Consider the following 27,363-nt stretch of genomic DNA (forward strand, 5'->3'; position numbering starts at 1 on the left):
CTCTTTGACTTTTTTTGAAAGTCAAAGAGGAATAATGAATCAACAGAGGGCTTGTGGTTACGAAGGAAGAAGAAAAATAAGTAAATCCATCTTCATCTCAGGCAGATTGTGAAAATCTTTCTACGACCCAACACTGTCCTCTAGAGGCCACATCTAATCCCTTCCTCTGTATGAAAAGATATGCAATGGCATAAAAACAATAAAGCTATATGACCATGTTAATAACCTGTTTAATATATACGTGAAAATATTTTATATCATAAAAGGTGTTTTAGTATTTAACCTTTTGGGGGGCCTGGGCGGCTCAGCAGGTTAAGCATCTGCCTTCATTCAGCTCATGATCCCAGAGTCCTGGGATCCGGTGAAGTGGGGCGTCCTGCTCAGTGGGGGGTCTGCTCCCCCCCTCCCGCCTCCCTGCCCCACCTGTGCTTTCTCTCTCTCTCATAAATAAAATCTTTTTTTTTTTTTTTTTTTTTTTAAAGATTTTATTTATTTGACAGCGAGAGAGAGAGAGATCACAAGTAGGCAGAGAGGCAGGCAGAAAGAAAGAGTAAGGGAAGCAGGCTCCTGCCAAGTAGAGAGCAGAGAGCCCGATGTGGGACTCGATCCCAGGACCCTGAGATCATGACCTGAGCCGAAGGCAGCGGCTTAACCCACTGAGCCACCCAGGCGCCCCATAAAATCTTTTTTTAATAACCATTTTATTTTAGAATAGTTTCAGATTCAGATTTAGATTTAGAAAAGTTGTAAAAAAAAAAAAAAGGAAAGAAAGAAAAGAAAAGTTGCAAAGACAGTGCAGAGTTCCCATCATACCGCCTACCCAGTTTTCCTGTCGTTAACCCTGAGATCACTCTGGTACAACTTTATTGTTTGTTGTCACAATTAACGAAGTGATATAAATACATTAGAATCTACTAAACTCCACGCTCTATCTGGATTCCATTTGTTTTTCTAAAAGTCACTTTTAGGGACACATGGTTAAGCATCTGGCTTTGGTCCAGGTCACAATCTCAGAGTCCTGGGATCGAGTCCTGTGTCGGGCTCTCCCTCTGCCTGCTGCTCCCCCTGCTTGTGCTCTCTTCTCTCTTTGACAAATAAATAAAATCTTGTTTTAAAAATTCATTTTTAAAATATGGTAATTCCTCTATAATCACAAGGAGACAAGATTCTGAGCATCTGGAAACAAGACTGGAGACAGGGAAGGATAAGATATGATTCCATTATTTCTGCTGCAGACAAATTAGTCAACTTTATGAGGCCATAGTAAGACTGGACAAAACACTACTTTCCAGAAATGTTATGCAACAATGGCTCTATGATTATTAGGCCCACATATTAAAATGTCATTAAGATTTAATAGAAATATAGCACATATCGAACTATATTCGCGTGCGCATGCGCGCGCACGCGTGTGTGTGTGTGTGTGTGTGTGTGTGTGTGTGTGTGTGTGTGAAGGGGGATATATACATAGATATAGGAGAGAGAGTGAGTTATGGGTTGAGTGTGTCCTCCCCAAATTCATATATTGGTGTCCCAACCCCCAGTACCTCAGAATGTGACTTATTTGAAGAGAGGGAATTTACAGACGTGATCAAGTTAATATGAGGTCAGTAGGGTGGGCCCAAATCCAATGTGACTGGCATCCTTATAAAAAGGGGGGAATTTGAACACAGACATGCACGCAGGGAGAAAGCCATGTGAGCATGAAGACAGCTGTCTACAAGTCATGGAGAAAGGCCTGGAACAGATCCTTCCCTCACAGACACCAGAAGGAACCAACCCCGCCCATGTCTTAACTCTGTACTTCTAACCTACAGAAATGTCAGTTAATAAATTCCTATTGTTCAAGCTACTGTTCGTGGTACTCCATTACAGCAGCCCAACCAAACATACACACACGCATACACACAGAGGCGCACACATACATGTATGTACATAAATACGCACACATATATATTTAAGCATGCATGACTCATTGTAACCCAAAGACTCTGAATCGCTATCAAGCTTATATCCCTACACTCACCAACTGGAGATTAACAAAGCAGATACTGGAAATTCAGAACTGATTTTGCAAGAGCTGATACACAGAAAAGAATGCAGCTCAGACCCGCTTTCTCTGAGAAAAAACTCAATTAACAGACTTATAATGAAATGAACTCAAGAAAGACCCCCATGTAGTAGCGGACATGATGGAAAAGCCTGGGAATTCATGGCCATTTCTCCACTCGAGCAAAGCCCTGGGAAAACCCACTTCTCCTCTGTATTGGGGAGTTAAAAAAAAAAAAAAAAAAAAAGGCATTGGCTTTCTCGTGGAAAAATACCACAATACAGACACCATGGGAGACAAAGAACGGTTTGACTAACCCGCCCCCCCCACCCCCCCTCCCGTCCTCCTCTGTAACAGGGAGAGCAGCAGGTCTATGCGCCACAGCTGCTGTGAAGTTCACGTGAGACGTGACATGAGGTCCCGTGAACCGCGAGTCTCTTGCTACGGTTATGATGCTTTCTAGCAGCAGTGCACACACGTCTGGTTCTCTATCTCTATCACGCCTCCAACTAAAAGAATCAATCTCTGGGGCTCAAATCTCCAACACAACCTCCCTGACTCACCCAGTGACCCTAACTTGCTCATACAGAAGTCTGGTCCTGCCATCTGTCCGCAAATGCCACGTGGCGCGTGAGGAAAATGTACTCCATTTCCGGACAGATCTAACACCTTGTGCCTGGCTCCGCCCCGGCCTAGAGGACAGGGCATGCCCTCCCCCTCCGCCGTCTCCCATGGTGCCTCTTTGGACTGACTGATGGGGGTAGGGAGGTCGTATCAGCCAGCCACCAAACATATCCCTCCTCTTCAGAAGACAAAACCAAGCTAAACCAATAGATCTGGTTACCGCCAACAGGAGCAAGGCAAAGTAAGTTATGATCTGGTTAGCCACCAGGAGGGATAAGGTGCTGCCAAGGAGGTAATAATTGGCAAGTAGCCTCGGCCCCAGACCCCCCAGTCTCTCACCCCTCCCCCCCTCCCCGCTTCCTGGCATGAAAGTGGCTTAGTAAATGCACACGGTGTGGGATTTCTCAAAATATCAACATTTATCTAAGACTCAAAGCCTGAGGCAAGTATTGTTTCTCAGTCCACTTTGGCAAAAGTCCATTTTCTTAATCTGTTTTGGCTTCTGCAGGAAGTCGGGCACAGGAAGGTGAAGTGCCCACCTTGTCCGTGATTGGGTCAAGTGTTTTGATGGGACCATGGCACAGAGTTCTTTATCTCCAATCTCACAGGGAGATCATCAGGCCATCCCTTTTCTCATTAAAGCATTATTTATTTTAATGCCGAAGTCACTGAGTAGATGCAATAAAACACACAGTGAAAATTCATTTCTCCCCAGTGACACAACCCTCAGTCAAGAGACTGAACTATTTCATGCTTCACAAACACCAGATAATATCAGTAGTTAAGATGGTTTATAAAGCACCTACATTTCAACTAGTTCCAGGTCACCAAATAAGATAGACATAGCATTTTTTACCTATTTGCAGTTAAAAAAAAAAAAAAGCCATGAGATATTTCAAGTTAGACTCTAAATAACACATTCAAATTTTGGCTAAGTCATGTTTCAAAATGAAAACAGGACAATTTAGAAACTATTTCTCCATCTTGGATGGAATAAAATAACAAAAGTTCATTGGCATTTGCCCAAAAAAAATTACCTTTACAATTGAAGAATTTTGTTTTTGTTTTTGTTTCCGAGAGAGAGAGAGAGAGCGCGCGCATGAGCAAGGACAGGCAGAGGGCAAGGGAGAGAGAATCTTTTTTTTTTTTTTTAAAGATTTTATTTATTTATTTGACAGAGAGAGATTGCAAGTAGACAGAGAGGCAGGCAGAGAGAGAGAGAGGAGGAAGCAGGCTCCCTGCTGAGCAGAGAGCCCGATGCGGGGCTCGATCCCAGGACCCTGAGATCATGACCTGAGCCGAAGGCAGCGGCTTAACCCACTGAGCCACCCAGGCGCCCCAAGGGAGAGAGAATCTTAAGCAGACTCCAGACCCAGTGCAGAGCCAGACGGGGGCTCGATCTCAGGACCCTAAGATCATGACCTGAGCCTAAATCAAGAGTCCAACGCCTAACCGATGGAGCCACCCGGGTGCCCCCAAATGGGAAATTTAAAAAGTCACCTACCTTAGAAAATTTATTTACTACAAACATTCCAGAGGCTGTTGTAAAAAAATGAAGATGTCTGACTTCTTTCAGGTTTCTTAGAAGTCCCTTATCAATGTAAATACCCAAAAAAGTTTGAATCATCTCTTGGCTGGACAGTCAGAGATGCTAAGAATCAACAGATGGCTAAACCAGACCACTGATAATGTCCCCGCCGAATGTGAGTTTCTATACCTTGAAGCTATGGGGGAATCGGTGGCGATCAAGCCATTAATTTCCCGATTTTATCCTCTTGTGGGGGGAGAAGTCAAGAGCTTCCCGCTAAACTAACTGCACTATAAGATTATGGTCACGTTGAAAACATGCACAGGAAAAGAATATGGAAGGAAGTGCACTAAAATATTACAATGATCACATTACAGTGACACATTATTGGAAAGGATTTCTATTTCTTTAAAAAATTCCTATATATATTACCTTATTATCATAAAAATTTGAAATAAAAACTTGTATTAGTCTCCTGTTATGGCTATTTTACATAAAATTATGAAATACATTTATTCATAAGTACTATATATTTATGTAAGAGAGGGAAAGCTACTTTTACAGATTTCCCTGGGTTTTGTTTCCTGCTCCTGATCGCCGCTTCAGCACCACTTAGTGGTTTTCTTCTAATTATAGATATTTTCCTTCTACAACACAATCCCCTCAACACCCCTCCCCCCATTTACCTATTTGCATTCGGAAGTCATGGCTAGTATCAATCTCCAAAGTACCTCTTGATCGACAGTGCTTCTTTCTTTCTTTTTTATTTTTAAATTTTTTTTTAAGATTTTATTTATTTGACAGAGAGAGATCACAAGTAGATAGAGAGGCCGGCAGAGAGAGAGAGAGGGAAGCAGGCTCCCTGCTGAGCAGAGAGCCTGATGCGGGACTCGATCCCAGGACCCTGAGATCATGACCTGAGCCGAAGGCAGCGGCTTAACCCACTGAGCCACCCATGCACCCCTTTCTTTATTTTTTTAAAAGATTTTGAGTGAGAGAAAAGGAGCAGAGGGAGAGGGACAAGCAGACTCCCTGCTGAGCGCAGAGCCCAATCCCAGGACCCCGAGATCACCACCTGAACCTAAATCAAGAGTCGGCCACCTAACTGACTGAGCCACCCAGGCGCCCCGATCGGTCTACAATTCTTTAACAGCATCGAACATTAGCACAAATTAGAACAGACCTACTCCCTCCTCCCACCTTCTCCAATGCCGGGTACTTAGGAAAAATAACAGACAACAATACGTTGCATCCCCAGCTACTTCAATATCAGAACGTAATCAGCCCCACACTGTCCCAGTCTTCCAAGAAGCTTGGCACAGTTGGGTTCTGGATGCTGTGACATCTCAGGGCTCCTCTGGAACCAGGATGACGCAGTTACAGTTCGGACAGATGGACAAAGCATGTGGGTAATGCCGATGTTGCTCTACTAATTAGGCCGTTCTTTCTGGCGTTTCAAAGACAAAATCTCTGAGACTACTTAACCAATTAAAAATACGGAGAAACTGTGATTTGGGACCTTTGGGGCCTGTGGTTATGTCTGGTGTGGTCTGACATTTTTCATCCAAGTTGTAATGACTCGGTAGAACTATTACGTTGTTTTGGCCGGCTACCAGGCAGTACTGACCACATAAGAGGCTTCTCACCACCATTCATTTACCATTAAATCACTGACCACAGAAAATGCAACTGGACGTTCATTTGTGGGTGAGTTTCTTCATTCTGCTGAATGAACAGGACTAACGCAATCCCAAATATTTAAATGCCTATGTATTTAAATTTTTGATGTTCATAATTTTGAAGTGTTTGAAACTATCTTGAACCAAATTAGGATGGGTTTTTTGTTGTTGCTTTTTTTTCAGTTTCCCTGTGTCTCTTAATGCCTGGTACCTGGCACATGGTAAATGCTTGATAATTATTTGATGAATGAATGATTACCAGCTCACAAGTTTTTAATTACTTTTGCTTACTGGAAACTTGGGAGTTTTGAGCGCATGAATCAGACTTACTGTAAAACTCTTCTCTCATTTATGTCTGCGGTGTTTTGCAAACCCAAACTTTCCACTATTCTGATACTAGTTTTTGTGAGAGCAAGAAGAGACAGTGTAAGAAGCGTAATTGTAACCAGAATACTGCTCGGGCCCACAGGAAATGGTAGAGCAGGCCCTTGAACCCCAATATGTCAGGCTTTGTTCTCAGTGCTGTGTACAAAGCGTAAACTCCAAGCCTTCAAGAAGTTTATGATAGAAGTGAGTTTTAAGACAGAAGTAAATCGGTAATTATAGATTATATTGGACACTACAGACAAAACACAAAGGGTCGACTCTTAATCTCACAAAACAAACTGGGGATTGCTGGGGGGAGGTGGGGTTGGGAGAGGGGGAGGGGGTTATGGACATTGGGGAGGGTGTGTGCTATCGTGAGTGCTGTGAAGTGTGTAAACCTGGCGATTCACAGACCTGTACCCCTGGGGATAAAAATACATTATATGTTTATAAAAAAAAAAAATTGGAAGGGGAGGCGAACCATAAGAGACTATAGACTCTGAAAAACAACCTGAGAGTTTTGAAGGGTCAGGGGTGGGAGGTTGGGGGAACAGGTGGTGGGTAATGGGGAGGGCACGTTTTGCATGGAGCACTGGGTATTGTGCAAAAACAATGAATACTGTTACGCTGAAAAATAAATAAATTTAATTAAAAAAAAAACAAAAAAACAAAAAAACCCACAAAGGGTTGTACTGTCAAACGGAGTGGCCAGAATCAGAGATCTTACCTAGTATCAAACCTCCAAGGATATAGAGTCACAAGACACAGGTGAGACATGGGGCAGTTCGGGACGGCAACGTCATCTTTGAGATGCTTTCTTGCCACATTAGGACTCACTCTGGCCCAGATCTAGAACATCAGGTCTCTAAGTGCCGTGGGTAGTTGGAGGACGAGCAGCCCAGAGCAGGGGTAAGGGCGAGAACAGAGACTTGGAGCGAAGTAAGGACATAGTGGGAGCCAGCAGGGAAGCCAGTATGTGATCAGGGACAATGGCAGGAAGTGAAAGGCCTAACCAGCTAGGGCCTCGTCAGCTGTGCTAAGTGACACTACTTTGGGCTTTTCTCCTGAGTGAGTTGGGCACCTCAGCAGTAGGGTTCTGAGGACTGGAGTGGTGAGCTCTGATTTAAACTTTTTTAAAAGCATCCTTTTTGCCCATCATGTGAAAAGTAGACTGCAGGGGACCAAGTGCAGGAGCAGAGAGTTCAAAGGCCGCCACGATAGTTCAGGGAGATGGGACAGTGGCTTGGACCAACGTGATGGGTGTGGAAGCAGTGAGAAGGGGTCAGTGTATCATCTGAAGGCAGGGTTCAGAGTCAGAACAGCATACAATGGATCTTTTTAAAGTCCGATTTTACAATCTCTGGTTTTCAAAACCACATGCTATGGGGATTCATCTTCCTCACCCGGGTCCCCTGTACCTGGGCTCCCGAGGGCAGGGTCTGCTCCCTTCCCAAGATCAGATCCACAGCTCCACTTGGCTCTCGACCATGTATCCACCCTTCCTACCCTCTTGGATGTGGCCTCTTCCGTCCAGCTAAAGAGAGTCTGTTCTACTGTCTTTGGGTCATTTTCTGGGTTATTTACACAGATATGCGTGTTATCTAGTTGTATCTGCGAGACAAGGTCAGCTTAAGGTCCTCCTAATCCGCCATCTTCCCGGAAGTCCCAGGTTTGACTTCTCTTGCTCAACACGTTCTTGATGAAATTCATCCATGTCACGTATGTATTGTATTTTGTTCCTTTTTATCACTGAGTAGAGCAGTGGTCCATAGTATTTATCTATCCATTCGCCAGTCAATGGACATTTAGGTTATTTTCAGCTTTTGGCTATTATGATTAGTGCTATCAAGAACATTTGGTTACAAATCTCATGTGGGCATAGACTTTCATTTTTCTTGGATAAATAGTTACCAGTGGGATTGCCAGGTTGTATAATAAGTGTATGTTTATCTTTATAAGACACTGGCACCGTTTTCCAAAGTGATATTTCCACCAGGGTTGTGAGAATTATAGCTGTTCTAAATCCTTGCCAGCGTTTAATATTTCAGAATTTAAAATTGTAGCCATTCTCATGGTTGTGTAGTAACACTTCCAGCTCCCCAATGGGTAGAGATATTCACCATTTCTTATGAGCTTCTTGGTCATTAATACATTTTCCTTTGTGGAATGTCTATTTAAATCTTTGGCCAGCTTAAAAATTGGGTTGTGGGGCATCTGAGTGGCCCAGTGGGTTAAGCCTCTGCCTTCGGCCCAGGTCATGATCCCAGGGTCCTAGGATCAAGTCCCGCATCAGGCTCTCTGCTCAGCAGGGAGCCTGCTTCCCCCTCTCTCTCTCTGCCTACCTCTCAGCCTACTTGTGATCTCTCTCTCTGTTAAATAAATAAAAATCTTTTTTAAAAATTGGGTTGTTGCCTTCCTAATATTAATTAAAATAGATGTTACTGTATTCTGGATACAATGTCAAATAAATTATTTGCAAATATTTCCCCCCAATCTTTGATCTGCATTTGTTTGTTTGGTTTTTAACTGTGTCATTTGGGGCAAAATTTTCTAATACTGATGAAGGAAATCATTATTTGTTGTGATTTTTTTTTTTATGGTTCATGCTTTTTGTGTCTTACCTATGAAATGTTTGGCTAACCCAACATCACATGGTTTTCTCTCTGTCTTCTTCCAGAAGCTTATCATTTCAGCTCATCTATTCAGGTCTATGATCCACTTTATGTGTGGAGTAAAAGAGTGCTGAAGTTTGTTTTCTTTCTATTCAGATTTATAGAAATGATGATCCTTTCTTTGTTGAGTTACTTTGGTCCCTCTGTTGAAGACAGAAGGGTGCTTCTATGTCTGGATCCTCCAGTTTGTTCCATTGGTTATAGGTCGCTCAGTACACAAACATCACACTGTCAAGACTACTGTGGTGTCATGGTAAATCTTGCAATCAGGTAGCAACAGTCCGCCCTGGCCCTCCTTTTCCAAAATTATTCTGGTTATTCTAGCTCCTTTGCTTTTCCATGCAAATTTCAGAATCAGCTCATAAATTTCTTCAAAAAAGCCTCTTATGATTTTGATTGAGAATGTACTAAATCTATTAATCAAAGAACTGCCCTCTTAACAATGTTATTTTGCAATCCATGACCATATATATCTATTTGTTTAACTCTTAATTTCTCTCTATAGTGTTTGCTGTTTTGGTTAAGTCTTGCCTTTATTTTGTTAAATTTATTCATTACTCTACTTTTATGCTTTTTAAATGGCATTTACTTAATTTCATTTTTCTTACTGTTGATTTCTAAGTATAGAAATACAATTTATTTTTCATGTTGACCATGTAGGCTGTGATCTGGCTAAATTCACATATTAGTTCTAGCAGCTTTTTGGTAAATCTGTCAGGATTTCCTACATGAAAAATCTTGTTGTCTGAAACAGAAAGAGTTTCAGTTTTTCTTTTCCAAACTGTGTATTTTTTATTATTTTTTCTTACCTTATTGTACTAGCTAGGATTTCAAGTAAATGGTGAAAAGGAGTGATGAACGCAGGCATCTGTGCCTTGCTCATGATTTTAAATAGAAAATGCTGAGTATGAGTTTAGGCTTGAATTATCATAGCTGTCCTTGGCCAGCTTGACAAATTCCTTTTATTCTTCATTTGCTGAGTATTTTTCTCTTCAATGGGTATTGAGTTTCTTTCAAATGCTTTTCCTGTATTTACTGAAATGATCATATGGTTTATCTACTTTGTTCTGTTGATGTAATAAATAACAAAGTACATTGCTTGATGTGAGCCAACCTTCAATTCCTGAGATAAACTCCACTTGCATAATGTATTAACCTTTTTAACATGCTGTTGAAATTGATTTGGTAAAATCTTATGAGGACGTTTTACAGCTATGTCAGTAAGGTCTGTTCTTTTTTGTAATATGATTGTCTAGCTTGAATATTAGAGTAATGCTAGACTGGAAAGTATTATCTCCTGTGACGTTTCCAAAAAGAGTTTTGTGTAGAATTGGTACTATTTCTTCCATAAATGTTTGAGAGAATTTGCTAGCAAAGCCACCTGAACTTCTCGTTTTCTTTATGGGAGATTTATTAATTATAAACTTAATTTTCATCATTGATATGGAGCTATTCAAATTCTCCAGATTTTCTTGGGTCAGTTCTGGTAATTTGTGTGTCTCAGGAAATTTGTCCGTTTCACCTAAGTTGCCACATTTATTAGCATGAAGCTGTTCCTTTATTAGCTTTTAAAATGTCTGAAGGAGGGGTGCCTGGGTGGCTCAGTGGGTTAAAGCCTCTGCCTTAGGCTCAGGTCATGATCCCAGGGTCCTGGGATCGAGCCCCGCATTGGGTTCTCTGCTCAGCAGGGGGCCTGCTTCCTCCTCTCTCTCTCTCTGCCTGCCTCTCTGCCTACTTGAAATCTCTGTCTGTCAAATAAATAAAATCTTTATTTTAAAAAAAAGCCATTCCTTTCTCTCCTCCTTTATAAAAAAATAAAAAATAAAAAATAAATAAAATGTCTGAAGGATAATGATAAACCCTCCTTTAATCTTGATGTTGGTATTTGTCTTGATCACCTTAGCTAGAGGTTTATCAATTTTATTGGAAAAGGCTAGTCTTTTGCTCTCAGTGATTTTCTCTATTTTCTATATCACTGACTTTTGCTCTTCATAATTTTCTTTCTTCCATTTATACTGGGTTTATGTTGCTCTTTTTTTCCCAGCTTGTTAAGATGAGAATTTAGATAATTAATTTTAGGTCTTTTTTTTTTCTTTTCCAGTATAAACATTTAAAGTTGTAAATTGGCCTGTAAGCACTGCTTACCTATATCCCACAAAGTCTGACATGCTGTATTTTAATGAACATTCAGGGCAAAATATTTTCTAATTCCCCCTATGATTTCTTCTTTGATTCATGAATTATTTAGAAGTAGGTTGCTTAATTTCAAATATGTGAGGACTTCCTAATTACCTTATTCTCAATTGATCGTTGACTTAATCCCTTCTTTAATTTTTAAAAAATTTTTTAGAGAGAAAAAGAGAGCAGGAACGGTGGGGAGAGACAGAGGGAGAGGGAGAGAGAAAATCTTAGGCAGGCTCCACACTGAGCGCAGAGCCCAACAATGAGGCTCAATCTCATGACCCTGAGATTATGACCTGAACTGGGATCAAGAGTCAGATACTTAACTGACTGAATCACCCAGGTGCCCCTTAATTCTTTAAAATCAGAGAACATGTCCTATATGATTTTAATTTTTAAAAATTTAATGAGACATGTTTTATGGTCCAGAACTTAATCCATCCTATTGAACATTCCACGAACACTTAGAAAGAACACGTATTTTGCTTTTGTGGGTGTATGTCCTATAAATAGGCCATCGTGACTGAAGGTTGATCTTCTATGTCTTTGTTGATATTTTATGTAGTTGTTCTATCAATTATTTAGAGAGGGTTGTGAGAAGTTCTTCTATGATAAAGGAGTTGTCCGTTTCTCCCTTTCATCCTCTTTCATCCACTTCATGTCCCTTGAAGCTCCATTATTAGGTACACAGACATTTAAAATCTTTATACCTTTCTGATGAATTGAACTTTAAAAAAAAATCACTGTACAATGTCAAAATCTCACCAACATCGATCTTATTTTCTTTCTAATTACTTTAAATTTTCCACGATTCCACTTGGGTTTGAATTTCTAAGGCCGTCGACCTCTCCACGCCCTTCCCACTGGTACTGAGACACTGTCATGTCCTCCCAGCTCCCACTCGGAAGATCCTGGAAGGACAGAACTTCTCAGAAAGGAAGAATTGTTTGGTAACCTGTATGTCAGTAAAATGTGGGTATTAACCCTTGTCACAGCTGTCGAGTTTTGTGATATTCCAAATGTGCCAAGATTATCTGGGGCAAGTTGGTAATTGTAGAATATGAAGTGGAGGGATCAATGCTGAGTGATTTTAAATGATCTATTTCAAGAGCAACCTCAGATTTCATACCGCTCTTCCGAAGTAAGGGGCTGAGGGTTAGTATGTACTTGGACTAAAACTTAAGCAAATGGTGACTACAGACCTGCACAGAGATTTTGATGTTTTATGGAGTTTTAGAGCATTGTCACATTATTGCATTTTAAAGCAAAAAAAGCAGAAATCGTTTCATTTCTGAAACTACCACAGAGCACTCAGCAATAGGACATTTGCCCCTCGAGCTTTACTATCTGGAGCTCTGATTTTCTAGATGTATTCCATACCTATAAATATCTATGTGCTTTGTTCCCCTCACTCATTTGGGAAACCACAAAAAGGACAGTCATGCCCAAAAGTTCTTACGCATATCGCTCTAATTTGAATAAATTATACGCAAGGACAATTTATGTGCATAAGGAAAAATAGGTATAGGGCTTCGACAGCACAGTGATTTCTACTGATCCAACTGCTCTAATGTGTGTAATTTTCTAAGGTTGCAACAATATACCTAAGGAAGGGCCAAAGACAATGTAAAATGTTGGGACCCGAGCATCTACTATGATCAACTGCCCAAACCCGTGAGGTCGCTTTGGTAGACAGCCACCTACAGAGCAAGCAAAACCAAATATGCCTTGGATGCCCACCAAGTAACCCGTGGATCCTCACAGTTATCACATTTAATCCTCATAAAGACACAATTTGCTGTTGTTGCATTCCTTCTGTGGCTGCAGAACCGGGCTTTGAAAGGCTCAGCTCGGCCAAGGCCGCACAGCTGTAGTGGTGGCTTTGGGACTCGGATACAGACTGCCTGACCCGAGATGCGGTGTTTGTTCTACTTTGCCAGAAAAGCGTTCAGATCGAGAGTTGGCAAACTTCTTCTGCCAAGGACCAGACAGTAACTATACAGAAACCACAGAGTTTCCATCTATCGCAAGGACTCAACTCCACTCTTGTAGTGAGAACACAGCCAGAGACAAGATGTAAATAAATGAGTCGAGCTGTGTCCCAATAAAACTTCATTTATAAAAACAAGTGGTGGGCGGGGTTTGGCCCAGAGGTCGTGAATGGCTGATTAAAACAGACAGAAGGAATTAGGCTCTACAGGTTCTACTTTTCATTTTTCCTTGCTGCTCCACTTACCCTACCGAATGACATGCAATAATTACGATTTCACTGTAAATTCAACTTCCTGTTCCTATCTGCTCCACAGCGCCAACTTTCCTCTTTCCCCAGCACAAATTCTAGCTTTGTCGATAAACAGTCGAGCAGTGATCAACACCTTTTTTTAAAATAATGACCAACTCAGGAAAAAATAAAGTTTTTCTCCTCTGAGTAAAAATAGCTTTATTGGATCCCAAAATGGAAAAACGATGTAAATATTCTGTGCTCTACCGAATATTTTTAAATGCTAATTGAAAAATTGGTCCTGCCTTTTAGTTACAAAGATGCTAATACACAGGCAACAGAGTCATCTTTCCAATCTTCCATCCCTTCACTCTATATAGTGCTTTAGGATTCAAAACACGTCTTCTAATACATTATTTCATTTCTCTTTGAGGGAGGATCATCGTGGAAAAACTGACACAGAGGTTAGGTGACTCAACTCAAGTCCATGCCCAATTAGGCACAAAAATCTACCAAATCCCACTTCCTTGCCTGCCCCCCCGCCCACCCGTCTCCTCCTGCTTGAAGCCTGGCCTCCATCTAAACCCACACGCTTAGATCAGCAGTTCTGAACAGATTCGTCTCCTGGTGGGGACCCAAGTAGCTTTGTTCCCTTCGGGCTTCTGCTTTGTCCAACCGAAAGCTGCATTTGGCGTGAGACCAGACACTTTTCTGGAAAACCAAACAGGGCATGAAGCTCTCCGATCTGACTGCTTTATGGGATCATTCTCTCCAGACACTCATCTACACTCTTAGAAATAACCATTTTTACAATTCTTGGACGGTTCAGTCAATGTCAAGTTCATTCTTATTATTTTACTATCTTATTATCTTATTATTATTATATGTGTACTACTTGTTCTAAAAGTTAGTTTTATTTCCCCCCAATAAACAAATTTTCTCCGGTCTCTACTTCCCTATCTCTCCCCTCTGAGATGACATTCCTCAATCCATTCCTTTCACGTGTCAGAGTTCTCTCGGCAGAGAGTTAGTCCCCTGAATCTGTTGGCCTTTCTCCAACTAATTTTATTTTTTTTAAGATTTTATTTATTTATGTATTTGAGAGAGAGAGAGGATGAGAAGGGGGAGGGTTAGAGGGAGGGGGCCAAGAAGATTCCCTGCAGAGTCCAGAGCCCAATGCGGGGCTCGATCCCATGACCCTGCGATGATGACCTGAGCCAAAACCAAGAGTCTGATGCTTAACTAGACTGAGCCCCCCAGGTATCCGTCTTCATAATTCATTTTAAAGAGTGTAAATAATGTTTAAGGCGGGCCCCTTACTTGAGCCGTTCCATTACTGGGTCAAAGCCATTTCTTGCAGATCTGATATTAATTGTTTCAGGACGTTTGCCTGGCCAATCCGCAAAGCAGCCCCAATGTCTTCGCCAAGCACACGCATTAGTTTAGGACCTGCCCAGTTGCAGGTAAGGGTTTTTAGCACCCCCCGCACGCAGCCCTGCTGCCCACCCCCCCACCCGCTCACCTCTGCAATCAGGTCATGGAGCTCTCCTTCACTCGGGCAGCAGCCTAGCGACCTGATGATTGTTCCGATCTCTCTGCAAGGAAAAATGGTCAGAAGTTCAGAATACAAATTTGGAAAAGCATGCGTGGTGTCTCTTGAAACGACTTCAGGGCGGAGGTCGGCCAGCAAACAGTGCGCTCAATACACAAGCCTTGTGAGGACAGGAGATACTTTCCAGGGAAAGGAAAAGGCAGCCAAGCAAAAGTGTTTGCATTGGTTAGCAAATGCAAACCCTGCCTTGAGCCAAAACCCAGGAAGTTCTAGAAAACAGAAAGGGGGATGGGTAGGAAAGAGAAATGCCAGCCACTTACTAGGTGAGTTGAAGTTAGTTAACTGTTTTTCACCTCAGTTTCTGCATCTGTAAAATGGGGGCAGAGGTCTGTGCTGAAGTGCACATTAGTGGCAGAGTACTTAGAAGCGTGACTTCTAGTGTCCGATTGCTAGAGTCCGATCCCTGCTCGAGGCCAGGCAGGCTAATCTCTGGCTACACAGGCAGACCTGGTGGGGAAAACACAGCGTCTTCCTTCAAATACATAGAAGGGGGCTGGGCACAGCCTCAGAGTAAAATAATACGAACTACCATGACATAAAGCATAGCTCTTGGCAGAGAACCCCCCCATAAATATTAGTGTTACTCCCCTGCCCCCTGTAATAATGTAATTTAATTCAGCAAATAGCCCAAGGAGAGTCTGAATAACATCCAGTATTCTCTAGATGCTAACACACGGTTTGCAATAGACTATCAAATATTTCCACTTAAAATTACTAAAATTAAAGTTGCAGTACTGAGACGTGTACTTAATTTCACAAATATTCACTGAATTCATTTCTTTACCATTCTGGATAGTATCGATGGTGTTATATTCACTCGCTATTTTACTGAGAAAACCTTTTAAAGAAGAATGTCCGGGTTCTTCACTTACAGAGGTTGCAGGATGAGCATCAATAGGAAAACTGAAAGTCAGTAACTGCGCCCGCACTGCTTTTCACGCCCACGCCCGTCATGAAGGCAGGACGTGAACATGAAGGCGGGACGAGGCGCTGAAGCTTTCTGTAAGACTCTCCTTCCAAGAAGTCCCCAGAGATGTCCCAAGAATCTGGCGAACAGCACTGGGGTAAATAGATCATTGAACATCAGACTCCTGCTGTGTACGTTAGAACCAAGGGTTAATGAGGCACAGACGAAAGTATGACTTGGTCAGTATTCACAGATCTAGCCCCTCCGTAACCTTCTAGATCTCTCTATGTGCATCAGAGAAGCAGAGAAAGTCCAGAATCAGAGGGAAAGGCCGTCGCCCTGCATGATGGGGACCGGAAGCTCTTGCAGGCATGTGTGTGGGACAGTGGTCCCCACCTCCATCTGACCACCAACCACCGGGCATGTGATCAGTCCAAGTGCAAACAGGCTGTAAGTGTAAAATACACACAGATTTCAAAAAACTGAGTACGAAAAAAAAAATGTCAAATATCTCACTGATAATTTAAAACTGACACGTTGAAATGACTCCATTTTAGACAATGGGATTGCATAAAACATAGTGTTAAAATTAATTTTACCTGTTTCTCTTTTATCTTTTTTTTTAATATGGTCACTAGAACATTTAACAGTACTAGAACATTACTAGTCCCCCCTCTTTCTGGAAATGGCTAGGAATAGCGCCATCATGAGTCAGCGTGTGAGGAGAGAGGTATGAGAGAAAAGAATTACTCTGCGCTGGTCAGCAAGGTCGTCGATGCCCCTGGTGTCTGTCTGAGAAACTGTAAGCCAGAGTGAACTGGGCCCAGGACGTGGGAAGGGCTAAGGCGCTAGCTGTGGGTAGGCCCGATCTCCCCTGAGACAGGACACCTGCGACACTGTGATTCAGAAGAAGGTCTGGCCAGAGACAGCTCTGGGAACAAAGCCACAGCAGCACACGGGCTCCCCTGAGAAGAGTGTGCTGGTGGGAAGAGACCAGCCACCAGCCAAGGGGCCAACGAAGAACCTTCCAGAGCCCGGCCCTGACCCAGTGGTCCAAGGAAGAGGGTGGGCCTTAGACACAGAGGAGAAGTGCCAGAGCGCTAGGCCAGAACTCCACGGATGCGCCGAGGGCCATGCCCAGGGAGTGAGGAAAGACATGGGGAAAGTGGGCACCATCTTGGTGTCACGTGCTGCTGAGACATCAAGTGAGTTCTGAGAAGCGCCCTTTGGGTTTAGGAAAGGAGATCAGTGGTGATTTTTTTGATGAGGGAAGCTGCTGTCGAAGGCAGTGGAGAAACCAAATTGCCCTGGGCCCGGGGGGATGGATGCGTGAAGTGAGGGGGAGGAAGGGATGAGTGGAGGGCACACAGGGTCAAGGAAGATTCTGTAGGACCAGAGAGAGGGGAGCGCACTTGGATGTGGATGGGCCTGGCTCCCCGGGGGTGAGGGGGGGGCTGGTGTTCGGTGCTCAGTGTGCACACAGCCGACCCCCCCACCCCCGACCCAGGTCCCACCACCAGCAGCAGGCTGCTCGGAGTCACAGGGTGGCAGGTCCTTCCTTTCTGCCTAGAAAGTTCTCCGCTCTCTCCCCTTCGGTTCCCCTTTGAAGACCAATCGCCCTCCTTGCCTTTTCTGATTGAATCCAGCTAGAACCAAGCTGCTTCTTTCTCTGCTCCTGAAACACAAAGGCCTGACTGACTTTAGAGGACAAGGCAAAGCTTCTTCGGCAGACGAGTCCACAGTGACCTAAAGAACGACACAGTAACTCAAGAACACCCCTGCACCCCTACAAACCGGCGTGCGAGCTGTGTTCATCAGTCATTTCCTCTACACCCGGCTGCTCCGTACTCTCAGTCAACCCTTCAAAATGGCCATTTGCCCCATCCTAGATTCGGGGCCCCTTCACTTTCCACTCCGCTCGCTCTATCCATCGGTCATCTCTTGCCGCAAGCTCCAAACCACAGATGCACCTCATCTCAGCGGAAGAGGCCTCTGACCCATCCGCTATGTCCCCGAACAGACGCCGGTGGTTTGGGCACCACCGCTGCCCCCCGCCCCCCCCCCCCCACTGGGGTAGCTCAGACAGCAGAGCTCCACACCACAGCCTGGGCTGAAGAAAGCCTTGCACCATTGCACACGGTTCCAGAGGCTGCCGAGTCCAAGGCCAAGACGTCGTCAGGGTCAGTGTCTGGTGAGACCCCGGCTTGCGATGGTCCCGTTCTGTGTCCTCACACGGCAGACAGTGAGCCCACTCTGGGTCTCTGTCTTCTTTTTTTAAGGGCCCTAATCCATCGTGGGGTGCCACTCTCCAGATCTCATCTAAGCCTCATCACTCCCCAAAGGCCCGCCTCCAAACACCGTCACATGGGGGTTCGGGTGTCCTCTATGAATTGGGGAGGGACACACACTTGGCGGGGGGCACCGTGACAGACCCTGCCCGTGTACATTCTAGAAGTCCGGACATCCCTCCCTTCCTGTCCCTCTCAGCCTCTAAGAAACAAAAAACGCCCTTCCTTCAGAAACCCTCTTGGTTTCTGGAGCTCCAGTCTTGGCTCTTTCTTCCCACCGGTTACAGACACTACTGAGCGCTCACCTTGCTAAGTGGACTTTGAAGCCCCTCAGTCTTGGTTCTTGTTCGGGACACACGTGCCTCCGCTCAGCATCTTCATCCTGTCCTCTACTAGTGGCGTCCTCTTTTGCCCTAAAATGTTCAGCCATCTACCATCCTCATGTTGAAGACATTCCTAATAGGTGCCTCACCACACCCCGAGCAGGCTCCCCGCTTCCGTCACCGCCCCAGCCCTTGCTCTGACTTCCTCCCCTTGCAGCAGTCAGCCCACCGCCCACCCGTCCGCTCCAGGCCCAGCGCCAGGCCCAGCCGCCGCGGACCGGCCATGCCCAGCTCCCTGCCGCTCGCTCAGTCTGTCCTGCCTCTGGGAGCCTCTCCATCCTCTCTGCCTGCCACGGCCCCTCAACGGCCCCCCAACCCAGACCCCCAGTTGCAACATGACCTCACTGTTAAAACCGTTCCCAGAGGGGAGCCTGGGTGGCTCAGTCAGTTAAGCGGCTGCCCTCGGCTCAGGTCACGATCCCAAGAGTCCTAGGATGGAGTCTGCATTGGACTCCTTGCTCAGCGGGGAGCCTGCCTCCCCCTCCTCCCGCAGCTCCCCCTGCTTCTGCGTGTCTCTCTCTCTGACAAATAAATAAATAAATAAATTCTTTTAAAAAGCGAACAAACAAAAACTGTTCCCAGAGCTAAGAGAAGCAGCAGCTCAGGCGATCTCAGCAGCAGCCCCCGCAGGGAGGGAGGGACAGAAAGCCCGCGGGGTGCCGCTGGGGACGTGGACTTGAGGAGCAGGCACAGAGGGCACAGCCGGGGAAGGTGGCAGCTCTGGGGGGCACACCCCCCCTCACACACCCCTCACTCCCGCGCCCCCGCTCCTGGCCAGCACTCTCTGTGCTCAAACTCGATCCCCACGGACCCCTTTACTCCTCGCAGCAGCCCCTTATGTGTGTGTGTGGGGGGGGGGGGGCACCGCGTTCTCTCCGTTCCACAGACAATGAGACAACCCGGGACACTTGCCACTTGCCGGGGCCACATACACAGCGTTCCAGTAGCGCCTCCCCCAGGAGCCGGAGGCCGGGGCTGCGGGTCGACCCCGGAGGCAGGACAGCGAGACAGAAGACTGACCTTCTGGCTGGGAACCCACAGCTCCTCTGGGAGTCGCAGGAATGGCCCCGCAGCTCACTCCCACCGTCCCACCGGCAGGCTGCAGGGGGGCGCTGGCCGCAGGCAGCCGCGCCAGGGTTTGGCTCTGCTCTCCCGCCTTCAAATGCCCTTACCCGTTTACACCTGATGACAGCCCGGGAGGAAGACGCCGGCTTTGATTCTACCGAGGAGGAAAACAGGAGCACCGGGTTAGGCAGCTCCCCTAGGAAGGATCCTAGGAAGTCGTGGCCGTAGGACTCCACCCTCCTTACCCCTGTGCGCCCCCGCCTCGCGGAAACCTGGCCGAGGACTTCAGGAGACTTAACAGGTGAACTTGGGTGTAACAAGGTGCTGCCCAAGAACACCAGAGGCTCCACCCTGTGGGAGCCGTGAACACAGATCCAGGGCTCAAAACGGATGACCCGAGGGACAGGCTTGGCCGGCAGATCAGGTTACGTTCAGCCTAAGTGCCGGTCTCGTTCTCTAGGTGGCCACCAGTACATGTCCTCAGAAGTGTCCTAGCCTGTGCGCCTCCCACATTCAGGTCACAGCCCTGGGCCCTGTGGAAATCTGGGTTTATCACTCCTGGAAAACAGTCATTTACTGTAGGCATTTATCTGCAAGAGGCAGGGGAAGGAGCCAAATGACCTCTTTAAGTTCGCCCCAGCTGCTCTGATTCGATTATATTCAAACACGCACACGCACATACACACACCTGTGGCTTATGTCAGTGAAGGTTCTAGTTCTTAGAAGACATACACTGGAGTATGGGGGGGAAGGTCATAATGTCCCCAGCTTACTTTCAAATAGCGCAGCAAAATTAAAATAATAATAAAATGTGTAAATATCGTGAATGTGTGTGTGTGTGTGTTAGAGAGAACACAAGCAAAAGCATATGTGGCAAAATGTTCATAATCGGTGCATCTCGCCTGTAAGTGTAAAAAGTTTTCATTACATACGAGAGTGGGCACCTGGCTGGCTTAGTTGGCAGAGGGCACGACTTGTGATCTTGGGGTAATGAGTTCGAGCCCCACCCTGGGTGTGGCGATTACTAAAAATAAATGAACTTTCAAAACAAACAAACAAGCACACCGAGAAAGAAAACCAAAGCGATAAGAAGTAACAGGAATCCCGCCTCATATAAACTATTTAAAGCCATTAGGCATATACTGTCTATCATTCTGGCTTCAGAACAGGTAAAAGTATCTGGAGAAGATGGAGCCCGGTTCGTCCCTGACCCCACAGTGAGGAGGGCAGCGCCGTGAACCACTCCGGGCCCGGGGCAGAACAAGAGGAGGGAGGGGAGGGAAATTACAGGAGAAGCAAAGACGCCTCTGAGCTCCTCTTGTTCTTACACATTTCGAAATACATGACCAGAGTCATGGTGGGCCGACGATCCCAAGAGCTGCTCTGGCTAGGATTCTGGTGCCAAGAAACCAGGACTGCAGGTGGAGGGTCACGTGGGCCTCCAGCATCCCAGATGGTGCCAGGATGGGGCTGAGGTCCCGGCCAGAAAGGAAGAAACCACATAGCTAACCTGTCAGCCTCAGGAGTAGTGAGGCTTCTAAAGCTGAGCTAAGATAAACAGAGAGGAGGAGAGGGCAAGGAAGACCAGAGAGGCCAGAAAACTGTGAGGCGGAGAGTTCCTGAGAAAGGGACAGGAGTCTAGAAAGGAGAACTGAAAAGGAAAAGGGAAGAAGGAGGCAAAACTGTAGATTTCAGAGACAAGGAATAGAAATTCCAAAACATCACGATGAAAATAAAAGAAGTTCAGAAATAAGAAATAACAGAGAGAGTAGACCACTGGGACATTAAACAAAATTATGAAATAAAGTGACCCAATTACACACATTAGGACTGATTGGTCTATTTCACATCTACTAAATGGGATTTTGAATCAAGTGAAATGATTGAAAATTATTTTAAAGTAACTTTTAAGGGGCGCCTGGGTGTCTCAGCCAATTGAACATCTGACTCTGGATTTAGGCTCAGGGGATGATCTCAGGGTCCTGGGATCCAGCCATGAATCTGGCTCTCTGCTCAGTGCGGCACCTGCATCCCCCCACCCGCTGCCTGCCTCTCTGCCTCCTTGTGATTCCTCTCTCTGTCAAGTAAATAAATAAAATCTTAAAAATAAATAAATTAAATAATATCTTTTAAAAATAATAAACTAACTTTTACGACGATTGTAACATTTTTAAAATCATTAAAGTATTTACAATTATTAAAGTAGCCTTAAAGCAACCAGTTAGGAACTTCCTGAAATCAATGTAGTGAGATAAAACTAAAGGAGTTTTTGGATTTTAATACTTCCCTCCAAAGTGTTTTTGGAAGAGAGCTCAGGGAAAAGGCAGAAACAAACTCATTTGCGTACAGTGGTGGGTGGGCTGTTACCGACCCGCTCTCCAGAAGGGAGAAGCCCTGAGGAGCAGGATTTGCATTTCCACCGAGTCTACACCGTCCCCCACCCGGGGCCAACTTCAAGCTGCGCAAGCGCAGCCGCTGGGGGAGGGGATGGGACGAGAGACCCCCAGGGGTCCCCAGCACGCCCCTGCCTGGCTCCTGTACACGCGAACTCACTGCCTCGCAAGCATAAAGTCAAATACATTGACCTGCAATTAGAAGCGGTCAACTTTGAGTATTTAGTACCTTTTCATTGTTCATAAACACATTCGTGTTGCATTTTATACAGAACAGCCTGAAAACGCGTCGGTCACTGCTTGAGTTTTGCAGGTCGTCCTCGTGCAGGGAGGGCTCAAGCTAATCTGTGCGCGGGTCCGATGTCACTGTGAGTGCTGCCCGAGGGAGCGCCTTGGGTTTTTAATACGATTTCCTTGTAGTTCATGCAATTCACGTGTTACAGAAATCAGTCACCTGGCTTGCAGAATTCCCGAAAACGTAACCATCGGCTCCTGTGAGCTGGTTGCCAGTCAGCGTGATTTGGCTGCAAAACTGATTCCTCTGCGTTAAGACAGCTCCTGGCCCTCGGGTCCCTGGACAGGCTCACCTTTGGGGCAACCCACTCCGCGTTCCGCGGCGAATACAGAATGGAAGTGAAATACATTCCCTGTATAAACAGCAACACATACACACACATTTTTCCTCGGGAAAAATGTTTTTGTTCTAAATCAAGATCATGGGATTTTCCTTTTTTTGATTGCTGACGCCTCAATTACACTATTTCATATAAAGGCTAACATCTGCAGAGCCGTTCCCTTTGTCGGAGCGAGTGTTTGCGAACCAACGCCAGAAGTCTTTATGGTTCGATACTAACAATCGGCTTCGCACTTGCGCTATCGATAACGTAGTAAACACGGGGACAAAAATCGCTTCAGAACACAAGAGTCCCCATAAAGTCGCCTAGTAGAGGCATCTTCCTTGAATCCGTGCACAGCTCGAGTGGCCGGCCAGGCTGGATCCCTGCCGGCCCTCGGCGGGTGCAGTATCACGGTCCTGACACGAGGTGGCGCCCGTGCCACGGAGCTAGGCGGAGAGTTCTCCGTTTAAGGGCAGTCTAAGGTCAAAACCGTTCCCGGTGAAGACGGGACTCAGGACGACGGACGCAATTCTGAGAGACAGAAGGGCAGGCAAAGTTCTTTACCTCCTCTACGGGACAGCTGACATTCAGCTAAGTATAAGAGAATGTTGAAAGCAATTCAAAAATGTCTAAGAAGGAACCAAAGCAGGATTTGAAAATGTTTTTCATTTATTTCATAAATTTTTGCCAAACCCTACCACGCGCCAGGTACCCATTACCGGGCAGCAGACAACAAGAGGAGGGCCTTGACCCGGCAGAGGGCGTTTTCGGAGTTTGATCTTCTTCTGCAAAGCCATGAAATGAAACCGAAATAATGGCTAAACCTCCTTATTCAGACAAAGACTCTACTCAAAAAGGGGGGGGGGGGTGCTTATTTTTCTGAAGGTCCCTCTAACCAAGTGCGGATCGTTTTTCCACGGCTGCAAGATGCTTTCCCAAAGCTCTGGGTTCTAACTTGTTAGGGCATTGCTTCTCCTGCTGTCCCGCGTGCTAGAGCGTGCAGCCCCCAAGTGAAGAATTCGGACTTCGGTGTATCTCGGGGAAAAATCTCTATAAAATACCAGACATTGCGCAGGTAATAAATAAGTGATTCAGGGGCATCTTTACTTTTACCCTAGGCAACCAAGTGCGGGGGAAAGCGTGCACATACACGGGTCTATGCGAGCCTCAGGCAGTGGGAAATACGACGAAGGAACGACGGCCACCATCGTCACTATACCCGCGTGAGTCCGCTGGGGCAGCCACAACGAAGGGCCACAGCCTGCGGGGACTGACGGCACAGGGACTAACTTGCTCACAGCCCTAGAGGCCGGAAGTCCAGGATGGAGAAGGCGGCAGGGCAGCTTTCTTCTGAGGCCTCTCCCCTGGGCTCGCAGACGGCCGCCTTCTCCCCGTCCACCACCACCTTTCCTGGCCACCACTTCTCAACCGGACGGAAGTCGCCCTTATGTAGTCCCCCCTTGGGCTCTCACCAGCCACCTGCGTCCCCTCTCTTAGCAGCCAGAACAATCTTTTTTAAAAAATGAAAATTATAGTACAGAATTCCCCTGCCTAGAACATTCCGGCGGCTCCCCACTGCACTGATGTCTGGGAGGCTCTGCCTGAGCCGGGCCTGCCGGCCGCCCTGACTTGAGCTCATCTGGGGCCTCCAGCCGCCCTCCTGTGCTGATCTCCCACACACTAACCCTGGCCCCTTCAGAGGACCTTTACATTTGCTCCCCAGTTCTTCACGGGCTGGCTCCTTCGAATCGTCAAGATCTTAACTCAAAAATGGCCTCCAGAGAAACTCGCCCTGACCAGAGGTCTACACAGTTTCATCCCACATCACCACGCCCTCCTTTGCTAACATGTCATCTTCTCCCTTCCTTACAGCAATGTGCGACATTGTCCTGTTTTATTAACTTGGTAGCACTTGTTACTCTCTGAAATCTGTCTGCTGGGATATTGTCTGTTTCTCCCCTCAGATGGAAGCCCCAGGGGGCTCCGTCAGTGAAGCGGCCAACACTTGATTTTGGTTCAGGTGATGAGCTCAGGGTTGTGGGGTCGAGCCCCAGGCCAGGCTCCATGCTCAGTGGGGAGTCTGCTTAAGATTCTCTCTCTCCCTCTCCCTTCCCTCTCCCCGGTCTCTTTCTAAAAAACTAAACGAAACTAAAATGTAAGCTCCGTGCAGACAGAGCCCCTTCACTGCTGCATCTGACACTTAAAACAGACTCCAACTTGATAACGACTCAGTGTACATCTGTCGAATAATACATGACTTTGTAGAACACTTTACTGGTTGAGAAATGCCTTTCAATTAAAAAGAACTTTCATTTAATTCTCACATCAATCCGTGTCATAGTCCCCATTTTAAATATAAGGAAACTGGAACCTGGAGAAGGCATTTGACTCACTCTCCAGGAGCGTAACTAGCATAAGGAGCAAAGCTGGAAGTTGGTTCTACTCTCCGACTCCCGAGAGTCTGTCGCTCAGGACTCTTGGCAGTAACATTGTCTTGGGACAAATCATGGTGGTTAATGTGATCTGAGGTGAAGAGTAGTGGCAGAGAAAAAGACCCGGATGTGGAACAGAACAAACATGGCTTTTGAATACTTCTCGTGGACCTTTTGATTATAATCAGGGCTTAATAAATGTTTACAAGATTCATTAACAAAAACATTTTTCCATTGTTGTGAAAGGTCTAAGTCATTCCAAGTTCTACATTGCCAAATGGCTGCTCACTGTCCAAACAAAACCAACAAAAAGCTCCCTGTCCTGGACTCTTCTTTTTAAAAAATAACACCGAAACACCATTCGGCAAACACGACAGTCATCCTTGTTACGAGTAAGATCAATCAATGAATGCTAAAATCAGTGGGCAAAGTTTAAGGAGAAGGGAAATTTTGCATAGTCTGGCAGTATCTGCCCCAAGATGTTTACTAGTTACAAAGGGAAAAATAATAACCTTATAGTGGGGAACCCACTATATTTCCCCCCACAGTGGGAAAATTAAGCAAGTGAACAAGGTTGACATCACCAGTCATGAAACCCAACCACATCAAGTGCCCCTGACGTGCTGCTCTGAGAAGAATACAAAATCATTAGTCCGGCGTTCCTGCCCCAAATGCATTACTTCCATCTGTGCATGAGAATACAACGGATAAGCCCAAACTGAAGGGCCGTCTACAAAATCACTGAGCAGGACTTTTGATTCAGAAGTATCCAGGTCACAAAAGGGAAATACTGGGGAACTGTCACAGGTTGGAGACCGACCCCGACAATTAAATGCAACCAAGATTTTGTGTTGGCTCCTGGAGAGAGAATGGAAAGGAGTGGAAAAGTCCCAGATCTTCGCTTCTGTAACTGTGCAACGTCTAGTTTGGGGCGTGACCATCAGGAGAAGGTGGGCAAAGGATACACAGGAATGCTCGGCACTATTTTTTGTGTTTCTAGAACTCTGAAATTAATTTCAAAATAAAATGCTTTTAGAAACACTGAGATTAAGTTTTTTTTGTTTTTTGTTTTTTAGATTTATTTATTTGACAGACAGAGATCACAAGTAGGCAGAGAGGCAGGCAGAGAGAGAGAAAGGGGAGGAAGCAGGCTCCCAGCCAAGCAGAGAGCCCGATGCGGGGCTCGATCCCAGGACCCTGGGATCATGACCTGAGCTGAAAGCAGAGGCTTTAACCCGCTGAGCCACCCAGGTGCCCCTGAGATTAAGTTTTAAAATGACTTTTATTTAAAAGTTTTCAAATAAAAAGTTATTTTAAAATAATAATGTATGCTTTTTTTCTCTGTGGTCAAAGAATGGAGAGTTCTGGTTAATCAGATATTTTTAAAGACTTCCCACTTTTACACCTCAGAGATATTAGCCATTTGCAACATAATGTTTTCTCAGACTGTCGCTCATCTCTTCAGTTTTCTTTGAAGGTACTTTTTTACTTGAAATTTTTGTGATGTGGCTGAGTGTGTCAATCCTTTAACTTTAGGATTTCGTTGTGAATCATTTTCTCCATTCCAAGTTCATAAAGAAATTCACCTATATATGTATTTTACTTTATTTTTAGATTTTATTTATTTATTTGACAGAAATCACAAGTAAGTAGGCAGAGAGGCAGGCAAGAGAGAGAGAGAGAGGAGGAAGCAGGCTCCCTGCTGAGCAGAGAGCCTGATGTGAGGCTCGATCCCAGGACCCTGGGATCATGACCTGAGCCGAAGGCAGAGGCTTTAACCCACTAAGCCACCCAGGCGCCCCCTATATATGTATTTTAAAAGATTTATTTATTTGAGAGAGAGAGACAGAGCACATGGGGGAGGGGCAGAGGAAAAGAGAATCTGAGACTCTGTGGTGAGCACCGAGCCCAGAACCCAACGTGAGGCTTGATCTCACAGCCCTGAGATCACAACCTGAGCCAAAACCAAGAGTCTGACACCTGACTTCTTCCCCGTTTTAAAGTAAGTGGACTCTCCATATGCACTTGGGGTATTTCTGGATTTTCTGTTCTATATCATTGTCTTTTATGCCATACGCTCTTCATTGTAAAGGATCTATAATGTTTTACTATCAAATAAAGCTAAACTAACCTCCTTTCTCTTCTTCATCAGCAATTTCCTGGCTATTCTTGCTTTTTTATTTTTATATGAACATGAAATTCACTTGTGTAGCTCCAGGAAAGATCTTCTGGTATTTTAACTGTGACTGTGTTGAGTTTGTAAGTTGATTTAGGATTACTTGACATCTTTATGAGTTCAAGTCTTCCTTTCCAACAAACGTGGTATGTCTTTCCATTTGTTCAAC

The 27,363-nt window shown here is 45.3% G+C and overlaps 1 protein-coding gene across 4 annotated transcripts in view; it reads right to left on the minus strand.

Moving 5' to 3' along the window:
- The window catches only part of EFCAB2 (EF-hand calcium binding domain 2), a 109,224-nt gene that overhangs the window by 8,028 nt on the left and 73,833 nt on the right, over nucleotides 1-27,363 (minus strand). For 2 of the 4 annotated variants that reach the window (XR_006815637.1, XM_045983282.1), the window contains exon 3: nucleotides 14,844-14,916. Coding sequence is in view for 3 of the 4 variants with exons in the window: in XM_045983282.1 (XP_045839238.1) it covers nucleotides 14,844-14,916 (73 nt within the window). In the remaining variant the exon portion in view is untranslated. Of the gene's footprint in view, nucleotides 1-14,843; nucleotides 14,917-15,226; nucleotides 15,381-15,805; nucleotides 16,444-27,363 lie in introns of those variants that run through there. The other 2 variants (XM_045983283.1, XM_045983284.1) reach the window with 2 other exon arrangements.

The sequence above is a fragment of the Meles meles genome, chromosome 17 (genome assembly GCF_922984935.1).
Source record: "Meles meles chromosome 17, mMelMel3.1 paternal haplotype, whole genome shotgun sequence".
Classification (NCBI taxonomy): Eukaryota; Metazoa; Chordata; class Mammalia; order Carnivora; family Mustelidae; genus Meles; species Meles meles.